The sequence below is a fragment of the Salvia miltiorrhiza genome, chromosome 7 (genome assembly GCF_028751815.1).
Source record: "Salvia miltiorrhiza cultivar Shanhuang (shh) chromosome 7, IMPLAD_Smil_shh, whole genome shotgun sequence".
Lineage (NCBI taxonomy): Eukaryota > Viridiplantae > Streptophyta > Magnoliopsida > Lamiales > Lamiaceae > Salvia > Salvia miltiorrhiza.
The window spans coordinates 47,758,691-47,769,682 of record NC_080393.1 but is presented as its reverse complement, the minus strand read 5'-3'; the positions used below and the strand labels follow the sequence as shown (position 1 = coordinate 47,769,682).

Below are 10,992 nucleotides of genomic sequence, written 5' to 3'. Positions count from 1 at the left end.
ATTTCCATTCACTTCAATGGGGCGTTGCATGGGTTTTTTGCGTGAAGCAGAGGGGTGTGCCAGGGAGACCCTATGTCTCCGATTCTTTTCGGTCTGTCTGAAGATGTCCTCAGTCGGCTTTTGTTGGATGCGGCGAACAGGGGTTATATTTCACGAATGATATTCGCTCGGGACATATTTTTCCCGTCGCATCTGTTTTATGCGGACGATGTGTTGCTGTTTTGTCATGCCTCTAAGAAGAATTGCGTCATGATTGACTCCATCCTTCAGCTTTACGCTACTGTTTCGGGTTAGGCTTGCAATAAAGGAAAATCTACCATTTATTTTGGTAGAGGCGTATGACTCAACTAGAAACACCCCTAGATTGACTTGCAATAGGACAAGGGACACTCTAGCAGTGGTAAGTTAACCCAATGTCATCTCTCAAGGAAGATCTTTAAGGGCTTTTAATTATGTCACGAGAAAGCAGTAAAATTTTATTATTAAACTAAGACTTACAATTAAAAACCTAATTTAAAACTGAACTTAGAATTAATCTAGGCGAAAAAGAACAAAACGTGAAAACTCATGCTTAAAGAAACCATTAAACCCTAGGCAAGATTAAACGATTAAAGTAAAGATTAAACAATTAAAGTAAAGGCAACTAAGAATTTAAATACTTGTAAATAAAAGCTTCTAATCTAATGAACATAAACTAAATTGCATAATTTAAAGCAAAGCATAATTAAAGTAGAAGCAAGTAAATAAACGTAAATACAAAATACCATAAACTTCTCGAAGGTGCAACCACTGTCACTTGATTACAAATTCGAAAGGAGAACTAAAACAAAGCTAAACTTGAAAGTAAACTAGAACAAAAAGTAATGAAAACTTGAAAAACAATGAAAACTTGAAAAACCTAAGTCTTTGGTTGCCTTGCGGAAGAATGACTCTCAAAATACGGAACAAAGATTAGGGCAAATGAGTTATATTACAATGAATATTAAGACCCTATTTATAGACTTCATTCCAACCCTAATTACCATCAAAATCGGCCCAGCAAACTTGGCCTTAAGGAAATAGAATCGTAACAGGGAAGGAAAGTCCAACTGGAAACATGCTCTGCAAGTATTGGTGGCTCTGGCGAAAAATTGCCAGCTCTGGAATTGTGTTAACTCTGGCGCATCAAGTCAGAGCTGGAAGTACGCTCTGGAAAGTTCAGCTCTGTAGAGTGAAGTCCGCTCTGGAAAAATATGTTGACTCTGGAGAACTATGTTGACTCTGGCGAAATATGTTGACTCTGGTGAGTTTTAGCTCTGCTCTGACAAGTTTGTTCTGCTCTGGAGAATTTAGCTCTGATAGTGAAGTTCAGCTCTGGAGATAAAGTCAGCTCTGGAATTGTGTTGACTCATGAGAAATAGTCAGCTCTGGAGAGTTCTGCTCTGCTCTGGCATTTCAGCTCTGCTTTGGCACGGACTCTTCCGCTCTGCTCTGGCGCGGGCTTTTCAACTCTGGACACCAGTTTGCGCCAGAATACTCAATTCTAATCCAAAATCTCCAGAATATCATTCTTTCTCCTATTTTATAAAAATCTCCTACAAAGCATAAAACAAACTCATAAACGCACCAAATTCCAGGATAATTAGCTCAAAATAAACACATGCAAACCCCCAAAATAAAAACAATTAAGCATAAATCAGCGTCTCTCCTGCCCGCAGGCGCCGGCTTCAGCGTATTCTTCACAGCGGGCTCGGCTCCCTTTACTTATCTTGAGGTGCCGATTTTCTCGGGACGTGCCTCTGAAGCACGTCTTTCTGGCATGCGAGATAAAATTATTTCTCACTTCCCGCGCTGGCAAGGTGCTCAACTTTCTATGGCGGGAAGATTATGTCTTGTTTCTTCTGTTATACAGAGCGTTGTGGTTAACAATATGTTGGTGTATAGATGGCCGGTCAAGCTCATTCGGGAGTTAGATAAGGCGTGTCGTTCTTTTATCTGGACTAGCAGTACGCCTCGAAAATCCAATTATTCAGTTAATTGGGAGAAGACTCGTGCGATTAAAGAACAGGGTGGCATTGGCATGAAGTCTTTTTCCGATATCAATGATAGCTTCATGCACAAGTTGGGCTGGAATATTATGTGCTCGGATTCTTTTGGTTATTCTCTTCTGCAGCAGAAATATCAAAAGCCAACGATGGATTTTGTCTCCAATTGGGCCACCTCTACTGTTTGGAATGGCACGAGACACACGATTCAGGAGTTGGTGGCGGACTCCTTTTGCACCATTGGGTTGGGCACCACGGTTTACTTTTGGAGAGATAACTGGTTGGGGTATCGTATTGTGGACAAGCTCAAAATTCCTGATTACATGTTTCCTTATTTCAGCCAGAAAATCTCGTATTATTATTATGAGAACTGTTGGCACTTCACGGATGATTTCATAAACTGTTTCCCTACGATTACCTTTGATATTATTGCTACACCGATCTCTAGGGGTGTGGATGAGAGAGCTTGGATGCATTCGAGTTTTGGAGAGGTCACTGCGGCTACTGCTTTTCGTTACATTCGGCCTTCTTATCCTAAGGTCAATTGGGGCTCGTGGATTTGGGGTCACTTCATCCCTGTCAGGAGGTCTCTGCTTGTGTGGAGGGCAATTAGGGATCGACTGCCCACTTTCGAGACCTTCAGAAATAATGGAACTCTTGGTCCTAGTCGCTGCATTTTTTGTTGCCAGGATGAGGAGACGACAGATCACGTTTTATGGTCTTGTGCCTTTACGAGACATATTTGGAGTGAGTTCCTGAGTTGGTACAATACTACGGCGTCGCATATCACGGATGTTGGAAGCTTCATTGTCTTCGCTATGCAGGTTGAAGGTGGAGCTCAAATCCAAAACCTTTGGCGTGTGGGGGTTATTTCTTTGCTTTAGGCCATTTGGATGCATCATAATGAGATCATTCATAAAGATAAAGCCCTTTCTATGAGGAGAATCATCTTGTAGGTTAGGGTTTTCATTATGGAGGCTGATACTAATTTCAAACTCAGTACCATGAACAACTCTGTCTCTGATTTGCTTATTTTACGGAATCTGGCTGTCACCGGAACGCCGCGGAAGCCGCCTTCCCATGTTTCGGTCTTCTGGAGTCTGCCGCCTCCTAATTGGGTGAAGATTAACACGGATGGCTCGATTAGAGAGTCTAATATGATGCATGCAGTCGGGGTTATGCGCAACGCTTTTAATGAAGTGGTGGGCTGTTTTCATTTTACCGGTGGTCCTGGTGCGGCTCTGGAGGTGGAACTTCTTGCGATCATCATTGCTATGGAGACTACGTACCGTATGGGTTGGCCTCAAGTTTGGTTTGAGTCAGATTCTTCCTTTGTGGTCCGTTTACTGCATTCTCGGGCCTTGACGATTCCTTAGCGGTTCAAGACGCGTTGGAAGCAAGCTCTCCTCTATGCTTCGGCGTTTACTTGGAAAATTTCTCATATCTTTCCTGAGGGTAATCGCGCGGCAGATTTTATGGCTTCCACGTGCATGGAGGTGGGTTTTTGGGGTCATGCTAGTCCTGGATTACTGGCCATTGTTGAGGATGATGTACGTAAAATTTACGTGCGCTTGGTGTAGTAGTTGCGGTGGGCTTCGGTTGGGTGTGGTTAGTCGTGTGTTTGGTTTCTTGACGTTCGGCCCTTGGGGGCTTATCGTGTGGTCTTTGCCTCCTGCCGTACGGCAGGTTGCATTTTTTGTTCTTTTTCTTTTGAGCCGGGATTACTTAGGGGTGATGGTTAGCCGGACCTTCTGAAGTTTTCCCACTTCCGCTCGCTTGGTTGGTTTTGTCCTGTTTTAGACGAGTACTCTTTTTCCTTACTAAGGTTTTTCCCTTTGGAGTTTTCTTTAGTAAGGTTTTAACGAGGCTTGGTCTCTTGTCTTCTTTAAGGGGTTTAGGTTTTTTGTTGTTCGCCTTCCTTTTTAATAAATTCTCATTTCAGCAATTTTTATTAAACAAATGTTGAATACAATATCTTTTTTTTTTCATAAAGCTTTACAAATTAAAAATGTAAATTGAATAATATATTTTGTAATCTTCTAATTAGATAAGATGTTGCAATTTAAATCTCACATAGTATATAAGTTTACGTAAAGCAAATCAATATTTGTAAGCCTATTCTATCAATGATAAGCATATTAAAATTTATACGTAAGACAAATTAAATTTATTAGTTCATTGTTCTAATATATGGACTTCTATTGTTTGACAAACTTAGATATTGGTTGAATTATTATTAGTCAAATTAAATTAAAATTTTGATTAAAAATTAACTATTTATTTGGCCAACTAATTAATTAATTAATCAAATTATCTTATTGTAAAGAAGATGTTTAGTTGGCCAATAAATAGTTATATTTAAAATAGATCAAATAATTAAGTTTTGTTATTTATTATGCAACCAAATCAACCAACTACAATACGTTACTTATTGTTGATTTTTTAGAACTAAATATGTTACTTTGTTTAACTGGATTAACCAAAAATCAGATTGAAAATTTCAATTATTTGAAGTAGGTTCGAGGGTAATTCAGCTTGACGTAAATGTGAAAACTCTAAATGTTAGTTATCTAATTCAATTTTAAAAGAATGACGAGTTTACCATAGTACTACTACTAGCATTAAAAAACATGAAAATTCTAATTGTCTGCTAAACATAAGATGATTTTCTACATACTAATATTAATATATAAAATAAATTAAAATATAGTGAAATTTGGCTTAATATATTTAAAACTAATTTATCTTTATGCCTGCATAAGTTTTTTATTTATTCAACGTTGCAAAATTACTTAGAACTCAGTTCTGATCTATAAAACTATGGACGAGATGATGATTACAAGTCTGTTATAGTCTTTCAAGCTCCACACGAGATGATGCTCATACATCAGTTATAGTCTTACGAGTATTTTGTTCTAAACAATATGATGCACACAAATTAGAAGTAGTTTGTCAAGCTCCAAATGAAATGATGCTTATAACTTAATTCCGACCTTTGAAGCTTCAAATGAGATAATGCTTAGCACTCAGCTTCGGTCATACAAGCTCCAAATGAGTGATGCTTAGAACTCAGCTCCGGTCCATCGAACTATAGACGAGACGATGCTCACAAGTCAGTTATAGTCTTCAAGCTCCACACGAAATGATGCTCACAAGTCAATTATGGTTTTACGAGCTCTGAATGAGATGCTACTCACAAGTCAGGTTTTATCTTTCAAGTTGAAGATGAGATTATACTCATAAGCCACATTTCATATAACAAGCTTTGGATAAGATAATAATAATAAGTTCGACGTACAAAAGTCAAATGTGATATTTCAAGCTACAGACAAGATGATGCTCAAAAGTCTTGTAAGGTTCGAATGAGACGATGTTCATATGTAAGGTGGCTTTCCTATATTCGATTAACGAAAAATAGGATGTGTCAATCCTTCATCATATCCTATGTTAAATTTACCTAAATATTTTTTTTCTTATTTTTCTAAAATCACCAACCTCACATCAACTTTTTATATTATTTCATCAGATAAATATTTATATAAAAAGACAATCTATTTTAACTCTCAACAAAAAATTAACATATAACTGATGAAAATTGTTAAAATTATTATAGCTTGAACTGTACTAGCAATTTATTTTAGTCAAATAAAATTAAAATTTTTAAATAATTTATATAAAAATCATTTCATATGCTATAATAAAAAAGAATGTACAAAGTTTTCCGTCGAAATTCGACGGGTTACACACTAGTAATGCATAAAAGTTTGTCAAGATTTTTTCAAGTTCCATACAAAATGATGTTTACAAGTTAGTTATGGTATTAGAAACTCCAAATCATACAATCTCACCAGTTAAATTTGATTTTTAAACCTCCAAATAGTGATGTTAAAAAAATTAACGCATAAAAGTTCATTTTTGTATTTTAAGGTCTAGACGAGATGATGCTCAACAGTCTGGTGTTCAAATATTAGATGTCGTCTTCCGGGCTTTAGATGATGATATGATCCTACAGGGTGGTCAGACGAGATGATGCTCAGATAAAATAAAATCTTCAATATTGACATTTTTCCAAAATATTATTAAATAAAAATTTATATAAAAAGAATATTTATTATTCTAACAAAATGTTAACATTTAATTGGGGAATATGATTCAGATTAATATAATTTCAACTATATTACCTTAAATCAAATAAATTTTAAAATAATTTATATATAAATAATTATTTATACAAAAATAATACTCGTCCGTCCCCCAAAATTATGCATGGAAGTTTGTAGTAATAATAGTGGAGAAAGAATCCCACAGTGAGAGTATTGTTAAATAGATTATGAGAAGATAGTGTAAGTTAAAATGGTAAAATTATAAGAATTATATATAGGGTAGTCTCTAAAAATAGGGTATGTATAATTTTAGGGGCCGTACCAAAAAAGAAATGTATGCATAATTTTAAAGGATGGATGAAGTATCATATAATTTAAATAAAAATTTAAAATATTTTTTCGTTAAATTTCGAGGGGCTACGCACTAGCGTGTGTATATATATATAGATAGATGTGAGACAAGCCCTAGTATGATTATCCAAAACCGAAACTAAAGAAGCTTCTAGTAGCCCCGTTCAATAGGAAAGTCATTCAGTTTCCTTACTCTTGAGTCTTGACATTCAGACTCCCACCCCCCTCTCAATTTCTACACACTAAAACTAATTTTTATTCAAGTAGCTGCACAAAGTAGTTCTGTAATGGATGCATCAAAGCTGAATCAGCTGAAGCAATTCATCGAACAGTGCAAGACAAATCCGTCCATGCTCTCCGATCCATCTCTCTCTTTTTTCCGGGAATACGTTGAGAGGTATTATTTGTCAAGTGGAATGTGTTCGTGTATTATCTCGTTAGGTTTTTCAACCGCTTTAGCAAAATTTACGCTTGAAAATGCTGTGAGGAATTCAGTTAATGATTTGTGTTTAGATGGTTCGGTAAGAAGCTCCAATCTATATTTTGAATTTTTGGTCTGTTGAATGTAATTGTTGGTATTGTACTCAGTCTTGGAGGCGAGATTCCGTCGTCTGCAGGGGCTTCTAAAGCGGTATGTTCTTGTTTACTTATTTCTGGTCTTTTTAGATTTTATTTGGTTTCTTTTGGTCTTTTATTCGTCCTGATAATTATGTGCTCGAGTAATCTGGTGGAGAGAAGATTCATTGATAAGGACTACAGAAATCTGCCCCTTTTCTTTGTTTCCATATGTCATGCTTTTTTTTTACATTGTTTAGAAATATGACTCAAGTTTATTTTGTAAATGCCGGACTACAGAAGTCTCATGTGGTACATGAGAGTGATGAGGATATGGACAACATTGAGGATGAGACTCAGCCACCTCAGGAAGAAGATGAGCCTGAGATAGTTGAATCCGATATTGAACTCGATGATTCTGATGTCGTGGAGCCTGACAATGATCCTCCGCAGAAGGTCTGCACAATCCCATATTGCCACCAGTTTTCTTAAATACTTCGTTTCTGTGATGTTTCTTGTAGTAAAACGAGTGTTTTAATGATAAAATTCTTTAGATGGGTGACCCCTCAGTTGAGGTCACCGAGGAAAACAGGGATGCTTCTCAGGAGGCTAAAATGCAGGCAATTGAAGCAATTTCTGAAGGTACTAACATTATTTTTGGTATGTATTACTAACTACTTTATGCCCTTTACTAACTTTCTTTTTATTATATAGGCAAACATGATGAAGCTGTCGAGAGCCTCACCAGGGCTATCATGCTGAATCCTACTTCTGCAATTATGTATGCAACCCGAGGTGTATTGTCATGCCCCTTTCTTTTGTATTATTGATTTTCTTACATCATAAATGCTTAGCTAATATGCGAGTTTCCTTATTAACTTGTAGCTAGTGTGTATATTAAAATGAAGAAGCCAAATGCTGCTATTCGGGATGCTAGTGCAGCATTGGAGGTACGTCTTACTTTGTTTGAGATATTTAACAATTATATTCCACTTTTTTTGTCAATAAATATTATGTTCTGCTGTTATTAGTTTCAGGATCTTACTTGATGATAACATGGTATCTTGCAACATAACTGCATATGACATTCATGGAATGTGTTGCAGTTAGGATCATCTAAAATAGTCGAGAAATGTTGCATCAGGATCAATAATTTTCCTTTCGTAATTCTGTTGCTGGCAGTCTGCTAGGCTTTTCCACACTTGAGTGTGGTTATCTCTTTTGAACTCATTATATTTGCTTAATGTGGTTTAGTTAGTTCTGAATCCTGAATGTTAAATTAACATAGTAACATCAGCATCTATCTTTTCAAATTGCAATTTTTGGGAAATATCTGTATTTTACACCATTCTGTGGCCTATGAAATTCATCAGATCAATCCAGACTCTGCCAAAGGGTATAAGTCTCGTGGTATAGCTCAGGCTATGCTTGGGAAATGGGAAGAAGCAGCCAAGGATCTTCACCTGGCCTCAAAACTTGACTATGATGAAGAAATCAGTGCTGTGCTAAAGAAGGTTGGCTTTTGTGTTTCTTTTCCCTGCAGTGAAGCTGTCATAGTTATAACAATTTCTTACTATTTTATGCTTGTCTCTTGGTAATAGGTTGAGCCAAATGCCCATAAGATTGAGGAACATCGTAGAAAATATGATAGGCTTCGAAAAGAGAGAGAAGATAGGAAGATTGAACGCGAGCGACAACGGCGCCGAGCTGAAGCTCAGGTGATCCATCTTTCGTCTATCACTTGTGTTATGTTTTTCTACCTAGGCATAAACCAATTTTCCATATTTCCTTTTTAAAGGCTGCATATGAAAAGGCTAAGAGACAAGAGCAATCATCATCAAGTAGAGGAGTTGGGGGCATGCCCGGTGGTTTTCCTGGTGGCATGCCCGGAGGATTTCCTGGAGGTATGCCTGGAATGCCGGGAGGTATGCCCGGTGGATTTCCTGGCGGGATGCCCGGAATGCCAGGAGGTATGCCCGGTGGATTTCCTGGCGGGATGCCCGGAATGCCAGGAGGTATGCCTGGCATGGCAGGCGGTATGCCTGGGAATGTTGACTACAGCAAGATACTGAATGTGAGTATACATTGTTTATGCATATCAGGTTTATCTTGCGGACATGGCTATTTAGGAGACACTAATGATTCTTTGACTTTCATGAGATGATCAGTTCATTGTTCTCTACCCCAACTTTTGTTAAGTCCTATTCTAACAGCTTGCATTGTATTGTAATGAGACAGGATCCTGAATTGATGTCAGCATTCAAAGATCCTGAAGTCATGGCCGCACTCCAAGATGGTACGTACTTTCTTGCTCAACTATCCATGTTTTTATTCCTCTAAATTTGGGCTGAGTTTACCTGACCATGCATATAATAGTGAACTCTCCTTGTCCCTTGACGACTCAGTCTCTTACAACACTACTAAGTTCAATGTATATGATGTGATGGTGGATCTTCACTTTTCATGCTTTCTACTTTTGCTTTTCAACATCTTTCAAGAAAGTAATGACTATTTTGACATCATTTTGCATGATAGTCATTTGTGGTTAACTATCAGATGTCTAGAATTTTGAGGATATGGCTAAAATTACCAGTTAGATAAGAGAATGATTAGAGTTCCATTGCCATCTAACAAAAAGTAAAAAATAGAAAAAAGGAATAAAGTTCCCTAGCCCTCTCTTTAATGGGTTGATTGTCTATGTGTTTCATGTTTGTTAGGTTGAAAGTAGAGTGAATGTATTATTACTTCCGTTGCTTATGTTGAGGCTGACTTTGTATCTGGGCATTTCGATAATTAAAAAGCCTGCTGGAGTGATATTATTTTAAAAGTGCTTTCCTAATTGAACACTGGACGTGTTGGATAAGTATGATCTTGGCCTTGTAAACCTGTACTAGGAAATAAACCTGTATTTGAAATTATTATTTTCCTTCTCTTAGGAGTCTGATTTCACCTTTCAAATATGGCATCATTTGGCACAGAATTCTAGAGATATCTGGCCAAGAGCCTTGATATTTATCTTATACCATAACATGCTTGAAAAGGTCTCACGCATCCACAACTTTATAGAACTTAGCTTTTGCAGATGGTAGTTTGTTATGATTCCCTCCCATAACCCTTTGTCGTCCCTAGTTTACCTTGTCTTTGTGACTTTGGCGATTGTTTTTAGCTCATTCCTCTACTTAATGTTGTGCTATTGTTACAGCCTATGTTTTATTGGAAATAAATCGAACAAGCATTGACCCACATGATCTGTTGGATATGGTTTTTGAGCTTCTTAATTTAAGAATGACGTAATGCTTCTGTTATAAGCTGTGTTTCTCATGAGGGTGTTATGGAGAGCTCAAGATTATGTTGTATATTTTCTGATTTTCTAATCTTGTTGGTTTTTGTTCAGTAATGAAGAACCCTGCTAACCTGGCCAAGCATCAAGCAAACCCAAAGGTAGCTCCAATTATAGCAAAAATGATGAGTAAATTTGCTGGACCACAGTGACATTTTGGCATTGCAAGGGCTTCCATTGTTTTGAATGGTGTCTACATTTTGAGACATGTTTTAAAATCTGTGTTTTAGACATAAAAACACAATTAGACCATGGATTAGTTGCGTAACGTGTGTTGTAAGTTTCAATTTTGAAACTGCTAAATTTGTTTTATATCCACAAGCTTTGAGAAGAATGTATTGGTTTGTTCTGGTGATGTGAAGAATTTCAATCATGGAGTTGATGAATCATTGATTGAGGGAACATTAACAAATTCTTAGGGTTGAGTTGGTCTTGGGTGAGGTCAACCTCATCCCATGAGACGGGTCGGGGCGCGGGTCGGGTGGGTTTGGGCGCGGGTCTGGCGGGTTAAGGTGTGGGATGGGCGGGTCTGGGCTTGTATATAAAAACTGTTTCCTTCTTAATTACAAAATTAAATATGGTGTAGTGGTTGGGGAAAGTTTTCTCTTTCTATCTACTA

General features: G+C 37.3%; 1 protein-coding gene across 1 annotated transcript; it reads left to right on the top strand.

Moving 5' to 3' along the window:
- The first annotated feature begins 6,570 nt into the window (after positions 1–6,570).
- On the top strand, positions 6,571–10,707 carry LOC130992745 (FAM10 family protein At4g22670). Its single transcript, XM_057917488.1, has 11 exons — positions 6,571–6,875; positions 7,067–7,109; positions 7,334–7,489; positions 7,588–7,675; positions 7,748–7,828; positions 7,919–7,983; positions 8,407–8,547; positions 8,635–8,751; positions 8,832–9,107; positions 9,272–9,329; positions 10,428–10,707. Exons 1-11 carry the CDS (start codon positions 6,766–6,768, stop codon positions 10,523–10,525), a joined length of 1,233 nt encoding a protein of 410 aa, XP_057773471.1. The 5' UTR covers positions 6,571–6,765; the 3' UTR covers positions 10,526–10,707.
- Positions 10,708–10,992: the final 285 nt, after the last annotated feature.